Source organism: Poecilia latipinna, unplaced genomic scaffold (assembly GCF_001443285.1).
Source record: "Poecilia latipinna isolate Pla-1442-1.1 unplaced genomic scaffold, P_latipinna-1.0 Scaffold7, whole genome shotgun sequence".
Taxonomy (NCBI): domain Eukaryota; kingdom Metazoa; phylum Chordata; class Actinopteri; order Cyprinodontiformes; family Poeciliidae; genus Poecilia; species Poecilia latipinna.
In genome coordinates, this window is record NW_015112623.1 from 863054 (window position 1) to 888022 (window position 24969).

General features: G+C 38.5%; 3 protein-coding genes across 14 annotated transcripts in view; 1 reads left to right on the top strand and 2 right to left on the bottom strand.

The window, feature by feature from the left end:
• The window catches only part of shroom2a (shroom family member 2a), a 46280-nt gene extending 40280 nt beyond the window's left edge, over window positions 1-6000 (bottom strand). For 2 of the 3 annotated variants that reach the window (XM_015025185.1, XM_015025119.1), the window contains exons 1-2: window positions 5649-6000; window positions 3971-4172 (exon numbers count right to left, since the gene is read on the bottom strand). In XM_015025185.1, coding sequence (XP_014880671.1) covers window positions 3971-4168 — 198 coding nt within the window. In that variant the 5' untranslated portion in view covers window positions 4169-4172; window positions 5649-6000. The remainder of the gene's footprint in view (window positions 1-3970; window positions 4173-5648) is intronic. The other variant, XM_015025247.1, reaches the window with a different exon arrangement.
• Window positions 6001-7241: 1241 nt separating this feature from the next.
• On the top strand, window positions 7242-11738 carry LOC106942400 (synapse-associated protein 1). The gene is made up of 9 exons (XM_015025697.1): window positions 7242-7591; window positions 7708-7826; window positions 7908-7974; window positions 9735-9808; window positions 9908-10047; window positions 10171-10292; window positions 11071-11123; window positions 11228-11357; window positions 11455-11738. The coding sequence occupies exons 1-9, from the start codon at window positions 7399-7401 to the stop codon at window positions 11580-11582; spliced, it is 1026 nt and encodes a 341-aa protein (XP_014881183.1). The 5' UTR covers window positions 7242-7398; the 3' UTR covers window positions 11583-11738.
• Window positions 11627-24969, bottom strand: part of LOC106942561 (AP-1 complex subunit sigma-2) — a 23837-nt gene continuing 10494 nt past the window's right edge. For 2 of the 10 annotated variants that reach the window (XM_015025984.1, XM_015026150.1), the window contains 2 exons: window positions 16623-16631; window positions 13248-15590 (listed from right to left, as the gene is read on the bottom strand). In XM_015025984.1, the coding sequence (XP_014881470.1) occupies window positions 15487-15590; window positions 16623-16631 (113 nt within the window). In that variant the 3' untranslated portion in view covers window positions 13248-15486. Of the gene's footprint in view, window positions 11844-13247; window positions 15591-16622; window positions 16632-17672; window positions 19076-21114; window positions 21178-23281; window positions 23682-24969 lie in introns of those variants that run through there. The other 8 variants (XM_015026338.1, XM_015026397.1, XM_015026084.1 and 5 more) reach the window with 7 other exon arrangements.

The following is a 24969-nucleotide window of genomic DNA, read 5'->3' on the forward strand; positions in this document are numbered from 1 at the left end:
AGAGGAAAAGAACAGGCCTCAAACATTTTAACACAAATCCATTTCACGACAGCATACTAAATCAAACTCATTTTAACTCTTATCTGAGAGACACTAAAAGAATGCACAGCGCCAAGCTTTGCTTAATTCATCCCATCCTGTCATTCCGACAGGCTCCTGGCTACCATTGATAATTCACAGAAAATCCAACGAAACTCCAAGATTCCTTCCCTGTTCCTGGTACCGCTAGCTATACTCCTCAGGCTGAACTTCAACCAAATGCCACAAAGGCTAAACACCCAACAGAAAACTCAAAAAACAGTAACGGAGAGGAAGGTTGTGGTGTTTAAAAGAACCCAACAACTAAAAAAATGTGTGCGAAGTCTACATCGACCGTCTTCACAAATTTTAATCTGATCAGCCAGTGCAATTAGGTGGATAGCAGCCAATGTAAAATAAATAATAAAGAAACTGTCAAAATAATCAGGAACAAACCTTCTTTCAAATGGTTCAGAAAGCATAACTAGGAATTCAAATAATATGTAAAATAAATAAAGTGCAACATCATTCAGAAGAAAAAGCATACCCTACCCTACTCTAACCCTAAGACTAGACTAAGGCCCTTGTTTACACAACAACAATTTCTGGTGAAAATGGAAGAGTTTTGTTGTGTTTGGACTGTGCATTTACATGAAACCACCAGATGTTTTCTCTGACAACGGCACAGTTTGAGAACGGGTTCCAGAGTGCAATGGTTCTGAAACATACCGGTGTCCGTTGTCTTGTAAACAGGACAAATTGATCTTTTCTTTCAGGGAATCCCCAGCTCATGCATAGTATGACGCAAAACATAGCTGCTTCCTATGATCCACAGAAGAAGAAGAAACTACTGACAATGCTGGTGTTACTACAATTCGTGTTTCCCCATCAAATACGGTTCCCCCAGCGTCTCTTCACTGCTCCGCACCGCCTAGGTGGCAAAATACATGTGTGCTTGTTCAGCGCTATCTAAAGAACTAGGGACACCGTGAAAGCTCAAACAACGTGTTTCAGCAAAGTTATCCCACTTTTTCCCAACTGCGCCCTAATAAGACACACATGGTGCGGGTTTTCCACCAATATCTGGGGTTACGGCATCTGATGGGGAAACGCGAATCGACGTGCTTTCAAGTAGAACTTTTTTTCTTTTTAAATACATGCGCACTGACTTTCAAAAGAACCTAGCGCCAACTAGTGGCACCTTTTCGATGCATACCGTTACTGTGTAAATGTGTTGACAAAAATGGAACAAAAATTCCATTTTCATCATTGTCATGTAAACAGGGCCTAAATAAACATGCCCTAATATATCTGACACCTTATTAGCGATACACGATCTACAATTTTTTTTCCAATATCGGGACTGATACAGATATTAATATCCAATCAGTGCTTCTCTACTTGTACAGCGAAGAAAGCAGTAAGGATGTGAATACTTTTACAAGATCTGCATAAGAACGTGGAAAAAACCGAACCTTATCATCTGATGCAAAACGGTTGACTTCTGTCAGCTCTTGGAGCTTAGTTGTTTTGCTCAGAGAGCAAACATTAACAATTACTTTGAGTCTGAATTCAACCACTAAGCTGCAGTCAATAATTGACCTCCACCTTTCACTGATACCTGCCTCCAGTTATACTTTTAAACCTGCAAAAAGTCTAAACTTAAAAACACATTTAATCATGCTGCAAAAGACCAACACAAACCAGACTGTAAAAATCTGCGTGTACGTATGCTGGAGTTTTACTCATCTGTAGTGAACTTTGGACCCCTTTGCAGCAATGCAGATATGACAAAACAAAAAAAAAAACCTCAAGAGAACCAGAAGCTCCTGACTAACAGTTGCTGGTATTTTACTGTGTCAAATTAACAAACAAGGTCTTTCGTAGTAAATCATTAGACACGCAGCAGAGAAGTGAGGCCACATGAGATTTCTGAGGAAGTCTCCCTCTCAGTGGCGCTGCGCACATTCTGCAGCCAAACACAGCTATTTAACAAGGTGACGACATACAGCGGTGACAAACTGCAGCCTCTGCTTCGCTTTATGTTTATGAGGTTTTCTTCCACAAATCACACATGACAAGAGTCATCCAGGCTTACTCCAACAGAGACGTCCAAATGCATGAATGAATGAAAAAGACATGGTGAGATCATGATCAGCTTTTAAATTCAAAAGTTCAAAACCATGATTATTTTTCCTTTTCCGTTTTCTTTTTAATTACAAAAATGTCTGGACTTCTGCATAAGCATAACTGCCGTGTTAGTTGATGAGGTGTGACCTACAGGTTACAGGCTGATATTATACTTCACTCCTACAGTTATAAACAACTGGTTCATGTCAGAGATCCCACTAGACAAGACAGAGAGCTCTGTGTCCGTCATATTAAAATTAGTCATCCTCATCTCTGCCGTGCACTTTCACATTTCAGTTTGCTGTCCATGTGTGACATGGGGAAAACATTCTGCTTGTCAAATACAGTCAGCTGTAAAGAAATCAGAACATTCAGAGTTTTGTAACAAAAGTGTCTTGCAAAAGCATTCCTACTCCTTTGGGATTTTATGTGATGGAGCAATACAAAGTAATACATCGCTAAAGTTGAAAAAAGAAGAAGATAGTTTTCTATATTTTACAAATAGAGACTTGAAAAATATTGCCTGATTTGGTATTCAGAAACACCTCCCCCCCACATACCTCGACTCATTACTTCCAAGAAAATACTCAAGACTAAAAAAGTATTCTGTATAAGGACTACTGGAGTACTCAGTAGCTAGTCATAAAATCTGATTAGATCTTTTTACAATGATGTCATCATACAGATAACAAATACAACAAAATTCAAAGCAGAAGAAACATTTTTCCAACCAGGTTTTATTTCAATACAAAACACAGTGTTTATATATAGCAGAAACAAAATAACTTTAGAAAAATGAAGCTTGTGCACAAGCAAGAAGTCTCACTCTGACGTAAACTGCAGCTGTAGGCGTCTTGTGCATTTTTCTTTAAAATATGTTTGTTCTCCATTGGGGAGGTTACCTGCAGTGAGTAAACTATCCAGGGGATTTTACTCAACTATGGTGCAGTAACACTACAATAAGTATTTTTCTCTCCAAAATAAGACACTCTAGTAAATATAACAAACAAACAGTGTAGATCTAACTAGTTACCACCCAGCTCTGATTTTAAGTCTCTTGCAGTGTGTCTCTATAAGATTTGTACAACTAAAGGACAAACCTTTAGCTCACTTTCTTTAAAGCATAACTACTTTGGATGGAGGAAGTTTAAACATTGATTTTCAAGCACTGCCACAGATTCTCAGATGTATTTAAGCCTGGCTTTGACGAGGCCGACATCACCCACAACAGATGCCAGAAGCAGTCTCAAACCCTTTGCAGCCTCTCACAGATTTTCTTTCATGATTGTCTTGTTTTTAGCTCTGTCCACCTTCCCACCAAATCTGACCGGTTTCCCCATTGCTGTTTAAGAAACTGTACTCCAAAGCATGATGCTTCCACCGCCGTGTTTCTCGTGGAGATGGTGTGTTTGGAGTGAAGCGCAAACTTAGTTTTCCACAAGCTACTTTTATAAAACTGTGGCGTACTTATTACTTTAGACCAACATAATATAATATAATGTTGGAGCCAGACCTAGAGGAATCCTGTTAGTTTACAAGTCCAGGACAAACTTAGACAGTACCATAAACTTAACACTTCATAACTATGCGCTACTTTGTATTGGTCTTTCACGTAAAATCCCGATGAAACACATTGCAGTTTGTAGTTGCAGTGTGACAAAATTTTAAAAACAATCTCATAGCAATTGGCTACTTTTGCAAAGTACCACATATGACAATAAGCTTTAACTTTAATTCACTCTGAAATGTATAAGGCAGTGTGTGTGTGTGTGTGTGTGTGTGTGTGTGTGTGTGTGTGTGTGTGTGTGTTGTTGGGATTTACCTTTGTTATGAGCAGAGGCTCCCGATGCTCCAGCCCTCCTCTGAGTGTAAACCCCCACGGTGCGCCTCCCGACAGAAACACATGCACCGGTCTCCAGCTCTCCACATCTCTCGTCCTGTGATCCAGATCTGCAGATTTCTGCGACGCATGCCAAAAACTTTCTGCTTCCGGATAACGAGTGGCTCCCTCGGCATCCATTATACTGTTTACCAAAAAAAAAACACACACAAAAAAAAACACAAAAAAAGGAAAAAGGGAAAAAAAAAAACAAGAACATTAAAACATGTCCACTAAACAGACACAGATCACAAAACTCAAAGCAGTTCTAGTACAAATACTACAAACTGATGTTTACCAAAGGAATGGGGTTTAAGAGGTTTATTTTCTGACCCAGTCTCCGGTTTCTGTTTACTGTTGTGCTTCAGCTTCGGTGTTATGTTGATTAAAACCAGCTACAAATTTTGAAGCGTTTCACTCGACGTCAAGATGTTGACAGTAAAACACAAGAGTCGCCGCAATCATTTTAGATAAACCAATGAAAAATCTCAAGCACTTTGTCTTTAATTGCCAATATAAATCATGCTTTCTTTATATACACATGTTGCACTTCCATCTTCTCCTCCATTATTTCCCAATTTGCAATGACTGCTTTAGGCAGGATTTTGTTTTTGTTATTCCTATGCCCACACAGTAAATGGATAAAAGCTGGGCTCTGGCAAGTCTCTGTTATGGACAAAAATGCCATTTAACTGAAGTTTTCAAATAATATCAAAACATGTCATTATGTTCCAGTATGCTATACGGTTTTAATTCGGTTAGAAATCAAGCTGTGTACTGAACTGCATCTCAAACAGAGGTTTCTTGGTGATTGTTTCCATAATGCAACCATAAACCCCTGTCTGTGGCAAACAATGGAAAACTGATGTCACTGTTGGGTTATACAGTGAGTTTTTATGGCAAAGTGGGCATTAAAAACTGAAAGGGAAATACATTTGTTAACTTCTGATAACAACTGTAACAACTCATTCATATAAAATAGAATGTCGCAATATTGGGTCGTCAGTTTAAGAGGTAAACTCATTTGCATTGCATTCTTAGGATCCTGAAAACATTAAAAATAACTCTGGAATAATTAAAGGTAACTACAAAGTAATACATTACAATAGTTTTAAGCAAAGCGTTAAAATACTTTTAACAAAATTAAGTTAGATAAATAAAAAAATACAGAAAGTTGAGCATAGCTGAGTATTTTTTATTTACGTTAGAGCTCTTAATTTGAAAAGAGCACGAATACTCAAATTAAATAGTAACTTCCCTTGTTGAGGGGGGATGATTATTTTTTGCTATTTTTAATGTATAAAACGTAGTTGTGCAGGACGGATGTAAATGTGTGGCAGTAAGTACAGAGCTGCTGTCATAGTCCAGACGCTCTGAATTAAACTTAATGCTCTTACATGAGAGAGAATTAAACACATTATCACTGTCGTCGACCGACAATGAAAAAGAAACACACGCTCGGCTAGACGAATAAATAAAGTTACACAGACCTACTTGTTTACCAAAGAAAGCCTTATAGAAAAAAGAACAAGCTCTGCCAAAAGGTAAGCTTCCCTTTTCGCAAGTTGTGTTTGCGAATAATATTATTCCCAAACTCTCGCAGCGGTACGACTGGACTTACCTGGAAATTCAACTTATGGATAAACCGGGGTGAACGGGAGAGCTTCGTCGGGTGGCAGGCAGCTATATCCCAGCTTTACCTCTTTACACATACTTCATCTTCTCCAACAGTTTCTGTGACCAAACGACTCCTTGGTCTTCTTAATTAGACGCCAGGCGATACTTCCAGTCGAGAATGTGTCCAGTTCGGACCGCGACAGTTCAGTCCGTCTCCTGCTTCATGCATACAGTCCCACAAAGAAACGCTGACACACTTCTAAGAGTTTAAATGAGCTAAGCTAAACCTAGCTCTCATCCATGGACAACAGGGATAACCGGTGTGGCACGAGCGGCACACGCGTGCCATCTACCGTTAGTTGGTTAGTTAACACCAGCCACTGGATAGCTACAGGTGGACCTCTGGCTAGGATTGGGATGAAACACCCCCTAGTGGACATCTGACGCAACAACACAAACCACTGACCATCAATAGGATTTCTATTCTATTCTATTCTATTCTATTCTATTCTATTCTATTCTATTCTATTCTATTCTATTAAGGGAATATTTACAAACACTATCTTTGGACATAAAAAATGTCCATCTATGTCGACAACAAGCATTTAAACTTTAAAATATGTAAATCGTTTAAAAAAATTAATTAGATATAAGACATAATAATCTAACAGAGGAAGATAGATCTACAAAGCAAAGCTGAAAAGTTGCATATAATAACATGTAATGGCTAAATAGCAAATACTAGAAATAAAGAACATAATTTACCAGAACATTTCTGTATAAAATTAAAAGGGACCTGCTAATGTATGCTAGTTGGAGCATCTGAGGGAATTAATTGATGAAAATGTCAGGGTTTGCCTTGTGCCAAAGATCCAATCCTCACATGGACACAAGATAATGCAAAGCGAGAGTTAATCTATTAAATAGATTGAAGATGAATAAACTAAAAACATATATCATTGTCTTTGTGAGCTTGCTACTTTGTTATGACTGTTTTAATATTTTTTTATTAAATTAAATATAATTCTTTATAAGTTTTTGTGTATTTTTTTTCTTTCTCCATGTTGACATAAAAAGTGAACTATTGTGGGCCGATTGATACCTGATATTAATACTTTAATATTACATGAACATTTATATGGCGGGCCCCAATACAGTCTTGAACATGAAAAAGAACCGTACAGTCTTAAATCTCTGGCTGGGGGGAAAAACTCATTTTAATGGATGCTTTAAGATTATTTGTTTTTATTATTTTGTTGTAACCGGGTTAATTAAAAGAACACCCCACAGTTTGGTTGTTTTTTTGTTTTTTTTTCAGCTTGCTGTCCTGGTTTAGCCTTCTTACTCATTGGTGGCAGTAATGCAACAAATTAACGTTTGCTAGAAAACAAGACGAAAAAGACGTAGCAGGAGGAGATTGCTCATTTTTCCCCCTGCCATTCACCTGTGGGGTATCACGCTGAGCAGAAAAACATATTGAAATCCACCACAGTGTATACGTTTGCCATTTTAAGTACAGTATTTTGGTTTTAGTCCATAAGAAGGGGAAAACTAATGCTTTGGAGGCACGCTAATAACTGACGTATAAAACACAATTATATATCACAACGGCCTGCCATACTGGTAACGTTCTCATCCGTTTCGAGGAAATAAGTTAGCGGCCAGACGCAGTCAGCTTCCAATAGGGGAACTAAAAGAGTCACAACAAGCTTATCTGAGAGGAAGTTTATTTTGTTAACCTTCAGTTTAAAGATATGCTAAAGAACTGGGGAGCCTGGCTGGGTAAAGAAAACGAAAATGACCAAGTTAAAGAAAAACGGCAGCGTGTTGTTGGTGATAAGAGGAGGGACGATAACCCGTTGGAATATGTCGAAGAAAAACAAATACATATTGCCGAAAAAGACACTGAACTATCCCAGCTTCTTCAAAAAACTCACAGTTTAAGTGGTAAGTTAGCTTATAGCAGAGGGCTTTTACATTCTACTCTGGTTATTTTTATGTGCTCGTTTATTTTTATGTAAGCTAATAAGCTTGAATACGCTTTACCATTTTCCCCCTTGCAGACTCCATATTTAACTTTGCCAGCAAAGCTTCTAAGAAACTGACGGAGACTGTTGTACAAACGGCACAAAGCCTCAGGAAAAGCGTGGAGGAGGGCAAACTAAACGAGTTTATAGATAAGGTGAGAACTCGTTCTGTGTGTCCTTTGATTGTTGTTTGTAATAGTTGAGGAATAACCTGCGATTTATCTTCCTGCCCTCAGACCATCCTGGGTGATTTTCAGAAAGAGCAGGACAAGTTTGTTCTTGAGAGAGAAACTAAAAGAATTGGTAAGTAGCCTCCTTTAGTTGTTAGATATAATGAAATGTGTGAAGCTACATGCTAATGTAGGGTTGGACGGTATGGCTGAAAAACTTAGCACGATATAAGCGATTCATTCAAGTCGATATTGATGATTATTTTTGTAGTATTTATTTATTTATTTATTTAAATATCTAAAATACAGCCAAACTGGTGGTGTAACATTTCCTGCTTTAGCCAGTTTTCACGCCAAGCCGTGTTTTTTGAGTGTGTGTGTGTGTGTGTGTGTGTGTGTGTGTGTGTGTGTGTGTGTGTTTAAGCAGCTACGAGGCATGGTGGCAAAACCTTAAGCTGCTGCTTCAAGTTTACAGGTTGTTGCTTGGTAACCAAAGAGCGAGTGAGTGAGTGAGTTAGTTGATACCACCAGCCTTGCTTAGCGCGCTCTTTTTTCAAATGAAATCTAACTGATAAAAGTAACTGTAGCAATGAAAGTATCAAGTAACAAAAAAATAGTAACATCAGTATCCATTTAAAGCAACTGTAGCAATGACTGTATCAGGCAAGAACAAACCGGTAACATTAGTATCCATTTACTTACCGTCCTAGTTAGTCTTGCACTGGCATCTTCAGCTTCGTACTGCCGGATGGTCTGGAACAATCTACGGTATTTTTCTGCTGTATTTCTCCTGGCAATACGTAGAAGTCGTTCGGCATTTTGCCTTCTGAGGATAACTTGTTGACGGAATTTAATTAATTGTATGAGGTTGATGAGCAGCAAAATTAGCTCCCTGTCATTCATTGTTGAGTCGTCGTTGTCGTAGTAGTAGTATTAAGTAGTCTTCTTCTTCTTTATTATATTGGCAGTTGGCAAACAACCAAAGGAAGCATTACCCTCACCAACTGGTAAAGGTTGTGGACCCCATTGTTTTGTTGAAAAAATAATGACCCAGTTCTATGCAAACACAACAGGGCTGCAGTACTGGTGGGACCGGACCGAAGCTGGCTGGGTTGGTCGGACCGTGCCATGCAGTGCAAAAGGGACAAAAGTTTAGAGCGGCTAAAGCCTGTCCTCTTGTCTACTTCTCCCAGAATGCTGTGCAGTTTTGGATCGAAGTTCAGTGAATATTAACTTAAGTCGGTGACCAAATCAATAACCACGTCTTCCTCTTTTTTTGTAAAAACTCTGCATACATATTTGCAAAATTATATAAGGTATAGCAAACCACGAAGCTAGGGGTGTTATGCTAGGTGAAATACATCGGCACTGCTCTAATTGGAGGTAGTTCCTTTTGTTGGAGGCCAGCAAGAAAAATATACCGCGGAGCTGTGTGTGTGTGTGTGAGCTTGATAACCTCTTCCAAATGCGCCGCAGTTCCCAGAGTTTCTACAGCTGTTAGGAGGAGGATAACAATTAATTGAGGAAAAATGACACGGCACCTATAGGAAGCAGTCGTATCTCTACTGGGAAGAAAAACAAATATTTAAAGGCTAAATTTAGATGCATGAAGTCAATGTTGGTGACATGACAGGAAATAGCTGAATAAACCCGGAACTGTTTAAACCGGAAGTATTCCGCGGCTTAAACGAGTTTCCACGAAACTCGGTAAATTGACCGCGGGTTTTCAACATTTTTAAATCCATCAATAAACGATGGATTTACGTTATGGCTTTTCACACATCTTCACTGGAGTTGCTAAATAAATATGGCCGTTATTGTACCTTTTGAATTCAAAATGGCAGCTCGTAGAGCCTGTATTCACAGTCTAAATAACAGAGGTATTGTTTGTAGGTGTGCCTGTGCCACCGTGGGTCGGCTACGATGAAGAGGACCTCATACAGGAGCAAATCTTAGCCCTCTCAGCTGTCAGTACCGCCATAAAACTTCAACAGTATATCTAGTGATGAAAACAAACAAACAAAAAAATAACTGTAACTCTGTTGTTTGATTTCAACGGACGGCAGGACAAAAGGAATTTTTTACGAAACCCTCCCGCTGGCGTGCAGTTTCATTTCGACTTTGAGCAAACGTATCCCGTCGCCTTGGCGATGCTGGAGGAAGACGAGCTCCTCAGGAAGATGCGCTTCCATCTGGTCCCCAAAGAGTGAGAATGGTTCACTGGTGGCCTACTGTTCAGTATTTGGAGTGTTTTATTTCGAAGAAGAAGAAGAAAAAAACATAAGTGAACGGAGTATGTTTTCTTTTCTTAATATATTTTTGGGTTTAGGTTGAAGGAAGAAAACTTCTGGAGGAATTACTTCTATCGAGTCTCTTTGATTAAACAATCGGCTCAGCTCACAGCTCTAACGGCACAGCGGGACTCAAAATATCTGGATTCTGATCGGACAGGTACAATCCGCCATCATGTGCAGCTTTAAATTGTTTTTTTTTTTTTTTACTGGTTAACATTTAGAACAGTATCCAGTATCATACATATATTCCTTAAACTTGAATGTTTTTTTTTTTTTTACATTAAGACATGACATTTTAATATTTTGTCTTTCCTTTTTTTAAAAAAACTGAAAAGTGTGGCGTGCATTTGTACACCCCTCACCCAAATCCGAGTAAAAGCCAAAGCGAAAACAACCTTTGACCAGAGGTGTTCAAAGTGTGGCCTGGGAGGCCATATGTTCTCCCTTTCACTTACTTAAGGTCTAAACAATTCAAACATGTGAATATACTTTGACCTTGCAGATCTGGGTGTCTGTTAATTGCCTTTCCTAGCCACTAGAAGGTTTTCCTCCTTTATTGTGTTTTCCTCGATCAATGGAGGAAAGCACATGGTCATGTTCAGAGTGACGTGCAGCTAGCTTCCCATCTGGAAAATCATATTCTAGGTCTCATCTGGCCAGAACACCTTCTCCTGCATGTTTTTTTAAAGGTTTTGTTGGCTCTAGTGGCCTTTACTTGAAAGTAGTTTGACAGGAAAGAGGGTTATGAGAGAGGGGGAAGACATGTGGCAAATGTCACCAGGCTGGGAATCAAACCTGCAGCCACCAGCATGAGGACTAAGGCCTCAATACATGGGTTGTGCTTTGCCCCTGCGCCACCACAGCAGCTCTCCTCCTGCATGTTTTGTACTTTGAAAAAGCAAAAACACTCATAGTTTGATGTTGCATCTCTCCAGGTGTAGTTAAACATCCGTGCACCCCAACTGTCCAAAAACCCACACAGAATGAGGTAATTCATAAATTTTTTTCAAAGCGTGAACATAGCTGAAGTTTTTCTTTGGAAATAACTATATGAAATACAACTAATCCCACATTTTGTTTGTGCCGGCGAAGATCGACAGGAAGGTCTCCACCAGGCTGCCCATGTCTGAGTTTGTGATTAATGCTTTAAAGTCGTCCACGATTAATGAGGAGGAGCTGTGCAAACGTCCAGTTTTAGACAAAACGGAACTGAAAAAACATGGTAAATCTTTGGCTTCAACCATAGCACGAAAAATTTCTAGACCGTTTTGCTTTAGAGTTCAGTCATTTTACAGTTTTTTTTTTTTTTTTTTTTTCAGACGTCATTCCTGAGTGGGAGAGAGAGCTGCAGGAGGAGCTGGAGGAGTACGACGTGTTGCCCGATACCGAGATCCACGATGAAGCCTGGGACAGAGAGATCGAAGAGCTGCTTAACGAGGAACTGTGATAACGGCCTCACCAGCATCACGATGAGAACGACCATCACATTAGTTATCCTCTAAGAAGTCTAGAGTTACCGACTAAAATCCTTTGTAAGGCCGTGATGCGACTATCAGAAAGTCCTGACCTCGTTTGGACAATAAAGCTCAGGAAGTTGTTGCCGTTTCAGTTTCCTCCTTTCAACTCCAACCTGGAACCACTTGTATTCTGATGGAGTCGCTGTGACTAACGCTGGAGACATGTTGTGAGGTGTTTTACCCAGAATTCCCTCGCTGGGCAAAAGCCGAGTTGGGACGAGCCAGCAGAATAAGCAGTATTTCAAAAGAACTTATGTTTTATAAACAATATTACTTGTTAATAATTTGGTGTTGAGAGATGAGCGTTTTTTTTCTGAAAACGAACTGCCACGAAGAATAAATCAGATTTTTACTTTTGTGTTGAATGTCTGTTTTATATTTACCACCAATGACAAAAAAAATGTTCACTTTTCTGCAAAATTCACCAACTGCAAAATTCTTGTTAAAGTAGTGTAAGATAAGTAGTATTTCAAAAGAGCTAATGTTTTATAAACAATAATATTACTTGTTAATAATTTGGTGTTGAGAGATGAGCGTTCTTTTTTTGTGTGGTAATGAACTGCCATGAAGAATAAATCAGATTTTTACTTTTGTGTTCAACATCCGTTTTAAAATATATTTACCACTAATGACAACAAAAAGAAAAAAAACATTTTCACTTTTCTGCAAAATTCACTTACTACACAATTCTTAAGTAGCATAAGATAAGTAGTATAAAAAGAGAAGAAGAAATCTTACGGTTTTTTTAAACAGTGACAATACTTTTTGTTAATCTGTTGCTAAGAGATGAGCACTTTTTCTGGTAACCAAGTGCCATGAAGTAAACATCTGATTTTTACTTTTGCAAAATTAAAAATTAGAAGGCAGAGCATTGACATTAGCATAAACAGTAGCATTAGCCTTTTCCCTAAAATAAGCTTTTTAGCTATTTTTATTTTATTTATTAGCCATGTTTAGCACACTGGATGGAGGCAGGCAATGTAAGACAACATGCTACTGATAGCCCACATGCCACTGGCAGCATTTAGGCTAACATTAGCATTCTGGCTAATTTTAGCTTAAACACTAATTTTAACATACGGAATGGAGTAGGTCCATGTTACTTAACATGCTTGTGATGCTCCACATGTTATTGAGTACATCGTAGCTTACTTTAGCATTGATACTAATTTTCAACACCAGAACGCTGGTTTCCAACCAATGGGCACACTTTAGCAGGCCCCATTTAAGATTCTTCAGAAATTTTCTAGTCATTGGTTTATTTGCCTCTTTTTTAAGTTTATTTCCAAGTGTGTAGTATTGTTTTAAATGAAAAATCTGCATAGTGCATTAATTTATTTTTACCCGATTAACTGATTGACAGAATAACCAATAGAACAATCCATCCAATGAATTTTGTAAAAAAAAAAAAAAAAAATTCTATTAACCCCTTAAATTACATTTTCTTTTTTTTTATCACTCCTATAAAAGTTATCAATAACAAACAAACAAACAAAAAAAAGATGATCAAGTGTAAACTTGTTCAGGACGGCATAGTTCTCCCTCACAACAAGAAAGCATTTTCAAGTCGCTTCACACTGAGCAATAAACACGACTCTGGTAATGAACGGCTTTTATTTCACTGTAAACACAACACAAAGTGCCACAGATTCTATGTCACACAAACTCTTTAGACAAGAAACCGCTCATCAGGAGGCATAGAAAAGATGTAAACAGCACAATTTGGATTTTATCAGCATATAAATCAAAATAGGACATACACAAGAATGCACATTTATAACAAGGAATTTGTACAGTCCTGCGTCCAAGGCATTTTATGTGTGCAGCTTTTTCTTTTCAGATCAAATGGTTAAAAATTACAGTTTCAATGCATAAAAACTCTGAAGGTTTATGTTTCTATTGCTTCTTATAAACAAAGTTTCACCATGTAAGGTTTTTTATAATCATTTTTATGATCACAGTCAGTAGGTAGTTTACATGCTCCACAGTGTGTCATCGTTTAGTCCTACGGTGAGATTTCTCTTCATTTAGAAAGTATGGGCAGTACACAATTCAGCTTTCTTGGACTCTACTGCTTACAGGTGCAACTTGGCAAACAGGAATATCTCTGAAATGATAATTTCAGTAATTCAATTCAAAAGTGAAAAATATTTCATTATACCGCCAAAAGTATTGATTCGTTTGGCATCAGATATGGTAGAAGCAGTACCAGCTTCAAATATTTGTAGGAAAGCTTTGAGTTTAGGAGGAATTCACTATTTCCCCAATGGTCTTATTTGTGAGGTCGGACACTGATGTTGGTCAAGACGGCCTGACTCGCAGACTCTGTTCTGATGAATTGGAAAAGTGTCCTTCCAGGCTGAGGTTATGGCTCTGAGCAGACCAGTCGAGCTTTCCCTCAACAAACTCAGTCATCTGCGTCTTTACGGACTTTGATTATGCCCTATTTTGCAGGTATATTTGAGCATTAGATGACCATCTCCAAACTTCTCCCTAAAATTGTCCAAAATGTCTTAGAATGCTGCAACATTATAAAAAGAAAATTGTTTTGAGGATATTACTGAAAGTTATTTTTGTTTGATTTGGTGAATGTTGAAGGGAGTTCGGGGAGGGGAGGACCTGCTTGACCTTTCATGACCTCTCGAAACATTTATCAATATCTTTAAAACGGTAACCGCACAAATGAAAATTTGTTTCTGCACAAATGTTTATTTAATTTGAAGAAGGTGGAGGGGAGGGGAAACTTCACTCAGGTGCTTGTTTGCCTTTTTCTACCACATTCTTTTCTTCCAATCAACTTTCCATTAACTTTCATTTGAAATAATGTTTAATATTTGCTTGAGTATGCAGTTTTTGCTAGCTTTTAGTTGTCACTATCAAACTAAACGTCGTTAAGAGTCTAAAGAATCTACATAAAACACAAGTTTCACTTTTGAATTAAGTTACTAGGATCAGTTCACTTTTTGACGGTATCCTGATCTGTCCACATTAGAGCAGCATTGCTCTAATGTGGACAATACATTTTGTTCAAGGTATTTTTATTAGCTGTGAGGCAGGAAATGACGTCTAAATTAATCTGTGGGTCTGAAGTTAGACACCAGCCCTCTACAGGAACAAGTGGGTATCAACCATGGATGGATGGTTAGTTCTTGTTTCAGGAGGCGTTAACAGTTGCTGCATGTCTCTGACTTTTAGTCGACATGGTTGTAAACATGGAAATGAAAAACAGTCGGCTTGATTCTTGCACTTTTACGTGACGTAAAACCAATCCAGCGCGTTTACCTGCTACATTGTTGCCATTTAAAAAAAAACCTCACATAAATACTAGTCAGTGGTTTAAGGCATTCGACTGTAAATCTATTTTTGTAAAGCCAAAGTTTGACCGATCAGAACGGCGTGAGCTTGTAAACGAAGTTATTACAGCGTTTATTCCGGACTGAACAGTGACACGTTGAGTGATCACAGTGAGTGTGTTTTAATTCACGCACATCTTCAGTTTAAAACTTATCGGCTATTGATAACCTCACAACGATGAGCTCTTACTCTTTGGTTCTAATGTAATACTTTAGACTTCCCTTTATATAATGTGACAATCTATTCCCTTATTTGAGAACAAAACATAAAAAGCATAATAAATTACTGGTTTTTTTCCCCATATATCATCACACTGCGCACTGAAAAAACTGAGAAGGAAAGAAAAAAAAACATAAAAAGAAAGCAGAAACTGCTAGATATGACTTTACAGTCAGAATGTGTGATTGCATTAGCTGGAGGGTGAATCAGAGTTATCAGGTCTATGAAGAACATTAGCCAGAACAGGACAGGGATCTGAGGTCAAAGCGTGATGATGAGGAGGAGGATGATGATGATGATGATGATGGAGAAAGTGTTTATGTGAGTCCAATTTCCTCCAGCACGCTGCGAGGGGTCTCTGCATCCTGTAGGGGAGAGGGGTGAAGAAATACTGAAACCATGGTGCTCTGCAGAGACGTTCTGACCTCTTGAACTTTTACGCGGTTTCTCATGTTACGATAAACGGATATTATCTATTTTATTTGTTGCTGCGCAAAACAAGAAGTGCTTCTAAATTCACCACATCCTTGCAGGTACTGCTACCAAAACCTCACCAAGTGAGGGAGTTTCAGAAGTTTCTGATCTGTGTTAAAGGGGCAGTATGATGTGAAATGGACTTTTTTTTTTTTTTAGCTCTGTCATGTTATAAATTTATTCTTCGCATCAAAAACATACCTGGAGCGTTGCTTTGATTCTTTCATGCATGTTTGAGAAATCCTTGAATCTCCTAAGAACTATTTTAAAGGCGTAAAAGGGGAGCATCGTTGTGACGACATATGAAAGTGGAGCGTCACAAAAAGTAGGAGCTTCTTAAAGAGACAGAGGCTCATTTCATGGTGTTAATTTGCGAAGTTGAACTTCTTTTAAGTTATGTTGGATATATACAGAATTTTTATACTTAAAAGGTAATTTAGTTACTTAATTGTGCTATAAAACGGCACTGTGTGCCTGGAAAATATATAATACTGCCCCTTTAAGACTGTTTTTGTGATTTAAAAGTCATCTTTTCTATTTTATTTCACCCCCATTTTGGGCTGGATTAACTTCTCATTAGTTTATGCATGTCTCTTAATACTTTTCTTAATAGTGTTTATTTAATAAATCTACATGTTGAAATATTGTAATTTTTCTCTCTGTTTAGCTTTCTGACATGTTTCTGCCGTACCTAAAACCAAAAACATGCAACAGATTCCCATCTTACAGGTTGGCGTTGGTGTCATCGTGCGTAGAAGTAGACCAGTAAAATGTTTCCTAAAATTGGGCCCGTCTTTTTCTTTTTGTTCTCGATTGTTCAAGATTTGAAATGTCGACGCCAGAGGTTACTGTGACTCTGCCGAGCTGTGCTCTCGTGCTCGTACGGATCAGTTTGTGGAAGAAGGAGAAGGAGAGACACTTACTTTGGCGTCCTAAACCAGCGTTCAGCACAAAGGTAAAGAGAGGAAGTTCATCAGAGCAGTGAGACAGAAAATCGACTTCACACAGAACGAGGATCTAACATTTCAACTGGGATACATCTGTAAAAACGTTACACTTCAAGAGAAGAAAGCTCAAACTCTAAGTACACCATGGAGACCCATGTTGCATAAGAACTTTTCTAAATGTATTTTTTTACAGCATGTTATATATTTATGCCTCTTAAACCTTTTTCCACATTGTATCAGACAAGAACTACACACTTCAGTAAATTTTATCTTGGATTTTATGCGACAGACCAGGCGTCAGCTAACGTTGCAACCCAGACAGCCATTTTGGACTTTGGTCCAGCTAAACAAACTACATGAAACCAATAAGCTTATTGAGCTTGGCTTATCAAAAATAGTTTGATTTGTTAAATGAAAGAAAAGCACTTTTATTTTTTGTTATTTTTAGGTTTCAACATAAATTTATCAAACTGTTTTTGCACAAAAGGAACACACAAAATTTTCAATTGAAGATAATTCTTTTAAAAAGATGCATACTTTGCAATCAAAAGACAAAAAAAGTACATTTTTACAAAGAATATTCCTTTGATTATTACTAGTATTTTTCTGATAATGCTCTGTATACATTACATAAAATATGCATTTTTTTATACTATACAGTTTAAAACATTAATTCTTTAGCATTGTGGACAAATTACTTAGAGCCTCAGTGGATGATGTAAAGAGTTAAATGTGGCTCTATGGGTATGGAGTCAACACCTTTTTGTTGGAATGGACCAGTCAAAGTTCAAGTTGGTCTTTCACATAAAGTACAGATAAAATACGTACTCTCATAAAAATATTTTTAAAAAGTTTAAGTGGTATGAATATTTTACACAATGTTTGGCACAACTGAGTTTCTTTCTAACACCCAACAAAAAAATATGACTACGTTTGTAAACATCTGCCTGAGTGCTTAATAAATGTGCTTCATGGCATCACAGACATTTTCAATTAAAAGTTTACAACATACAAAAACAAACTCGCTTCATGGTCACAAATATGCGATTTATTGTATATACTTTTAAAATCAATTATTGCATCACTCAACACATCATAATGGTCCAATTATAATTTTTATATTTGTTAGGACACATTTACGTTGAGAATAAGTGGTGCTTGATTTATCCACACAACTTTTATTTAGTGCAAAATAAATTTTAATTTAATTAATCTATAAACACTTACCTTGAAAGTGGAAATTGCATATCTACTCATATCTGATTAGTGATACTTTTTAAAATTTATTTTAAAATAAGAAAATAGAGTAATGTCAAACAGAAATTAAGAATCTAGATTATTGCTAGTCTTTGCTATTGTCTCAGACTTATTTTAATGTTACACAACTTCTAGGCATGGCAACAAGTCTGACAGAAAACAAAACAAAACATGTAAATTAATAACTTGTTTTAGATTCATACGGATAACATGAATCTTCTGTGAACCAAAAAAACAAACAAAAAAACACCACATCTGTGCATAAAATAAGTAACATTATCCTCCAGCCTGTGTTTAAGTAGCTTCAGAGTTGGCATGACCGTACACAGCCAGGTGTTATTTATTCATTTTTAAAATATTTTTCTATAAATGCAAACACTCCGGTCCTGAGAGCAAATAGAAGACCGAAACACAGAACTCCCTTCATGGCTGTGCTGCCAAATCTCCTACAGGGGGCAGTGTTTCCCCACGGAGTGACGGGGAGCTGCGCAGGCGGGCAGAACAAGCGACTCCCGTGACTAACTGAGCTAACGTGTCCTATTTAACCAAAACTCAATGAGTGTGAAACACTCTTCTTGTTCCAAGAATGTCGCCAGTTAATTAACCAGAAATTTCACTTAGATTTTTAGCCAGTTTCTCAAAAAGAAAAAGATGGAGCAAAAATGTCTAATAAGAGGAAATTGAACTTCATTAAAAAAAAGACAATGGATTATGACGACACAAGACACAAACTTTTTCTTTACAGCAAGAAAAATACACAAATGTGTCACATATAGAAAGAAAAAAAATTATACAAAATTTAGCAGACCTTTGACAGACATGCAATAATGCATCAAACAAATAATTGTAATAGCTACATTAATATATTAGCTCTATTTAAAAGTGATGTTTTCTTGTTCCAGAGGAACAGTTTAAAAATAAAATAAATCCACCACTGAATTTTAGTTGTGGTTTACTTCCTGGACAACACTTTAGCCCGGCTGTCATGTTTCGAGTGGAATTGAAAGTGAGACCGATGAAACACCCCCAAACATAACGTCAGGTGCTCAGAGGCCAGAAAGAAAGGTGCCAGGCACTGAGAAGCGCAGCATGCAGGGCGGACAACAGCAGCAGCAGCAGCAGCAGATGGTAGCCAATCAGTACACAGGCACATTAAAGTACTCATGACGGGGCTGAGGGAGAGAAAACAAGACAACACTCAGTGGTAACAGCCTCCACCGCGTTCACACTCTGCTCCTCAGCAGCAGGACATGCAGGACACGGAGCAGCAGGCAAAATGCAGCATTTAACGACTTCATTCTTTCCTTCATATGAAATTATCCATTTAGACAAAGACAGTCACACAATATCCTCGTCTACATAATATGTTTCAGGGTAAAGTGGGGTACCTTAGCTTAGCTTTAATCCTAGCAAATGTTTTCTTGTTGCTTAAACGTTTGTCAGATTACAACCACAACCTTTAATGTGTTTTAATGGGATTCAATGTAATAGCCTGATAGCAAGTAGTGGTGAATTGTGATGTAGAGTAAAAAAAAAAAAAAAAAAAAAGTTTTAATCTTAACCAGTCTGTTTAGGGTACATGCTCTGTTGGAAGGTGAACTTTGACCCTTGTCTTTATACTACAGTCACTACTCTGCATTCCACTCAGTGTAAGACTAACACCAATTGGCTAGACCTTTGTTCAGTTGGGTCAGTCATTTTTAAGGGAGGTGAATATTTATGCACCTATTTTATGTGAACCTTTTTGTCATTTGGTAGAAATCAGTGTTCAATTTCACAATTTTTATGTTTGCAATAAAAAAAAAAGCCAAATTTTGTTGATCATCGTTGATTTGTCTACAAAAAATGTAAAGGGTAAAACTTCTAAGGTGTGTGAATACTTTTTACAGACACTGTACATTCAATATTATGCAATAACTGACTCTACAACAAACGATATATAATGGAAAAATCACTTTGTACAAGACTCAACGCAACAGTTGTCCTGCTGACATGGAGCTAATAGCGAAAGTTCAAGCTGGAAGACTCCGCCCCCTCCGTTCGCCCATCGACATCATGCTCATCTCCGACCTCAGCACTGGACCTCACCCGGCGCGTCCAATCAATCAAGTTCTGCATAAAAGGATCCACACCCAAGCCGTCAGCCGGTTCCCAGCTGCGTTCAACCCACCACCGCCCCATGACCACCCACAACCTTCGGCTCTCCAGGATAGCACCCTTTCCCGACCTCCACCACCAGTGTCGGACCCCAGGGGAGAGCATCCCTAATCAGTTATCGGGATGTTCATCGAGTTCACATCAAGTCTCAGCTCAAATCAGCTTCCGGACGTCATAAGGTGGTGATGGGAGGTTGCGAGAACGAACGCAGGAGTCCAGGTTATGAAGAAAGTGAATGTTTTAATAATGAAAACTCAGGAACACAGGAACAAGGAGACTGGCAGAGAACACAAGGAAACAGAACAAACTCAGACGAAGACGTTAGGCAACGCTCGACAAGGATCCGACAAGGAACACAGACAAGAGGAGGGACTAAATACATGGGGAAGGTAATCACAGGAACTAGAAACAGCTGGGCACAATCAACAGGGGAGACAGGCAACACAGAGACTATCAGGAAACCGAACCAAACAGAAAAACCTCGAAATAAATGTACAAAGAACTCAAATCACAACACCGGGGCCCGAGCGCCAAATAACTGATATTCATTCCTGTCATTAAACCTTTTAATTTTTCCTTTTTCTCCATCTGAGTCTTTCCAGATTGAAGTAGATTTCTATAGAAGTCCAGATTAATTACATTGAACCTTGTGGTTGTAATCTGACAAAATGGGAAGAAGTTAATATTGTAATATTTTTGCAACGCAAGTAATTTGCATGAAATCAGACATTATGAACATTTTATAGTTTGCAATGCTTTAACTCTGTCAGTGAGTGAGTCACTTATGCAAAGGCAACCCAAATGTGAGCAGTGGAAAGTGGCAGTAATGACGCCAACATAAACAAAAAATACACAGAAAGACAGATTGTTGTTCACAACACAACTGTACAGTCAACAGTGAAGACACCACTACCAGGATACCAGGGATGGCACTAGAAACTGAGATACAGACATATTCTTAAACTGAAAACAAAGACATACAAAATAAAATAAAAAAAAACCTACAGACTCTAGTGGTACAGACAGCCTATACCCACAGACACAAAGTATTCACCTTAGCTGGCCTAATTCTGGAAAAGACCAGAGGCTTCTGACGCCATATTTGGGACCATCACACCTGTGAGGCAAACATTTCCATAAGGACAAAGACCGTTTGATCAAATCTACCAACCTACTCTACAACTCGTCTAGGGAATGTGCTCAAGGAAAAAAAAAAAAAAAAAAAAAAGGGCATCAAGAGTGGACCACTTCAACATCTACGCCCCGTTCATCTCTTCTCAATCTCTCTCAGGTGTCTGCCATGCTGAACTGCTCACAGTCCTCTGAGGCTTCATTAAGTCTAAAGAATATCTGCCTGCTGGCAGCAAAGGAAGGGTCAGGTCTTGAGAAAAAATTTCATTACAGCCCCTATCAAAATAGCTTCCACCAAATCCGCTAAGGTATGTTTTCTAATTACTGGGCTATGTCCTTACTAATGCCTAGAAACACAAGGCATCGGGTCCAAAATAAGTCCCAAACTGCCCCTGCACTGTTTTAGCCATGCAGAGCTTATATTCTGATTTCTCCTCTGGTTTTTGTTGTCTTGTACAACTTCATTGTAACAGAAGTGCTTTAAAAACTCCAGCTGTGTACCCTGATTACTATGCTGTGCTGTCAAGCAGATTGCTGGTTAAATTGTTTTCCTCTTGTATAACTTGCAGCAACTTCGCCACAGGAGGTCTTCTTTTAATGTGGTCTGATTGCTGCTTTGATTATACAACAACCATAACAAGAGGAGGCGCCACAATAAAAACAATTTATAGATAAATGAGCTTCGTTCTTTATTGCATTATAGATTTTTTTGTTGTTTTCGGGTTTTATATAATGCTTAACCCAGTAATGAGCTCAATTTTGTGATGGTCCAGCATGAGATAGGCAACTTAATGTTCTACTTCAAGGACTTCAGGGTCTTGAAGCTGGTTCACTTCTTTCCAGGGTGTATGATCATTGGGCAGCTGATATAACTTTGGACTTCTTGATCAGATGCTTAATCTATATCAAAGGACTCCTTTTAATGTGTTGGGGCAGTAGCTCTAATCTGAGTTCCTCTCCGTATCTTTAAGAAGGAAACTGCTCCTGCTCTTTGTGCTGTAGTCCATATCTCAGGACTGTAGTTACTGACCCCCAGGCCATCCCCCTTGCTCGGGTTGAGATCCATGCCCTCAGACACAGGCCATGAGGAGTCAACACTCATTTGGCAGCTTCACTGTGAATTTTCCTCGTGCACTCTGAAAGTTTGGCTCTTAAGAGACCAACAAAAATCATATAGTTTGGAAAAAGCAATGACGAGATCCTGAAGTTTCCAAACCAGACAGTCCTCGCCACCTGTGTACCTCAATTCTGGGCCATGAATGCCACAGACAGCAGCAGGAACAAGATGGAGCCCAACACGCATTGAGACCAGCTTGACTTTATGCTGAGGTCCTCAAACCTTAAAGCCCCACCCAGTATCCATAGTCCTATAACACCTTCCAACACAATGCCACTGGGGGACAAAGTCCTAAGTCTTTTAAATACACAAAACATATTTGAACTGGACAAATGTCACCAGCTTTGCAAGGGTAAAGATATAGTCAAGTGTGGCATGGTCAGGACCAGTTCAAGTTTCATGATGTTGAAGAGTAGGGGTGAGTCCAACCATTTCTAGCTGGCATCGCTCAGCCTCACACAACCATCTTCTTCCAGTAAGGTGACATTCTAGACTCTGCTGCCAGGAAAAAGTATGCTGAGGCTAACGTCATTGCCAGCCAAGCAGCTTGAATGCACCAAAGTTCATTATTTACTACCCTCATTTTTATGATTTCTTAAAAAAAAAAAAAAAAATTAAGTGGCAGCAAAACTAAAAGATAAAGTATGACCATTTTAAAACTGTATTGGTCCAGAAAGATCAAACATGGGCAACAGAGACCATTAAAAAGTCAGCAGGAAATGAGAATGGGTAGTGGAAAGAAAATTAACACGTCCATCTTTTTAATTCTATAATTTTATGTTGCAGATTTTGGGGATCAAAAGTAAAATAGTAAATCTCAGACCAAAACATAATATGTCATAAATATAAGTAGTTTCAACATCATTTCCCAGTTCAATAATCAGAAAGCTAACCAATTTTATTTGCTGCTGTCAGTATAAAAATCAACCCTTTGATTTTTATACTGACATAAAAATCAGTATAAAAAAAAGCTCCACATTTAAAAACCAAAATCAACATTTATATAATTTAACATTACAATTTATCTGATTTTCAACTCTTCTTCAAAAGTAAACTACAAAAAGCTCGTCTATAGCCGAAAAGTGTTGGATTATATTTTAATCTCTGTTAGTAGGGCTGTGTGTGTGTATGGAAAAATGTACAGCCGTGTTCATGCCAGCTATAACCCTTTTAGTGCCGATGTACGTTTTGCTCAGAGTTAAGAGACAGTCAGAAACGCATGCAATCAAGAAGTTCACAGCACGCAGAGCTGCAAAAACCCATGCTGGCTGACTGACTTCACCAGTCTAGTTACCAATTAAATGGATGGAGGCACGGATAGGCCTTTACAAGATCTCCTCATTTGGCAAACTTCCCCAGTCTTCACTCTGGCTCTATAAATACAGAATTGAGCCGATCAATTATTTTTCTGCTCCTCTTGGGGTTATTAAAATGGACATCTTGTTTTCACTCCAAGTCTTCCAATATCACACACCATCCCACTGATGTACTGTATACACTAAAAGGGAAAGAGCTGAGGAAGAACTTACCACAACCCTCTAAGGATCAGAGGACAGTCTGTGCACAGACAGCCCAGCTGTCTGGAAACACACAGACGGCTTCACCATTGTGTCCTCTGGCATTTTGGACTTGCCTGGCAGCAACTGCCTCACACAGATAATTACAATGGGACTCATTTACATTCCCCAACACTGGATCCATGAATATGTTACCTAACCATTTCACTTCAGTTTTGGCCAAATTCATAGTTGAATTTGTAAAATTGGAGACATTTTGATGCCCCCAGTTTTTATACTTTAATGTACAATACTTTCACCATGAGATAGAATTGATTCAAGATAAATGACTAAAGATGGACATCTTTAATTCATGTGCAGTCCACCAGGAGTATGTTTGTGTATTATTGGTATATTTTAAGCCAGTAACATATTGTGGGGTTCTGTCACCAAAAAGCCAAACCTGTGTAGCATTTTGTCACCGTGTATAAAGAAAAAGAGCGTCCCTGTGTTCTCTCTAAATAACACTGCTTTTCTCTGGTGGATGTTAATGGGCTCGTCAGCAGTGACCTGATTTCCCTTCCAAGAACTCATTAGCTGGGGCCTTTTGGAGCGCTCTCTCACCAAATGTTGAGGAAAGACATACAGCAAGCCCATCAGCCTGCTGCCTAACTGGTTACATTTATTGTAAACTGGGTTTTATCAACCACTTCTCTGTCGTAGCAATGCTTTTTGGCAATAAATCTTAAACCGTTGGATATTTCACCCTAAATGGTGCCATAATTTGTATGCAAAATGCATTTGTGCAGCCGAGTTGAGTATGTGGGTTAGGCTCATGAAAAGCTTGTCAAATCCACCTTGACCATGCCAAACAGCTTATTGGTGGAGGCAGTGTGATGTTATGAGGCAGCATCTCTCTCACTGGAAAAAACAAGGCTCGTCATCACTTGAGGCATTCTCTGTGCAGAGTGATATTGACATGAAATACTGCAACCATTAGCAATTTCATTTCTCCACTGCTAAGCAGGGTTCACGTTGGGCTATTATCAGACGTCTTAGCCAAAATCTCTTGTCGTGAAAGAAAATCTCTGGTCATGAGCTTGAATCGGTGGTCTGTGGACATTTGGCGTTACAGTTATATTGAGCGCCGATTAGGAGCTTTCAT

Excerpts from the sequence above, each read along its gene's own strand:
- LOC106942400 (XM_015025697.1), top strand. The coding sequence starts at position 7,399 with ATGCTAAAGAACTGGGGAGCCTGGCTGGGTAAAGAAAACGAAAATGAC. Across the intron at positions 7,975-9,734 it reads GAGAGAAACTAAAAGAATTG|GTGTGCCTGTGCCACCGTGG; the intron begins GTAAGTAGCCTC and ends TATTGTTTGTAG. Across the intron at positions 10,293-11,070 it reads TCTGGATTCTGATCGGACAG|GTGTAGTTAAACATCCGTGC; the intron begins GTACAATCCGCC and ends GCATCTCTCCAG.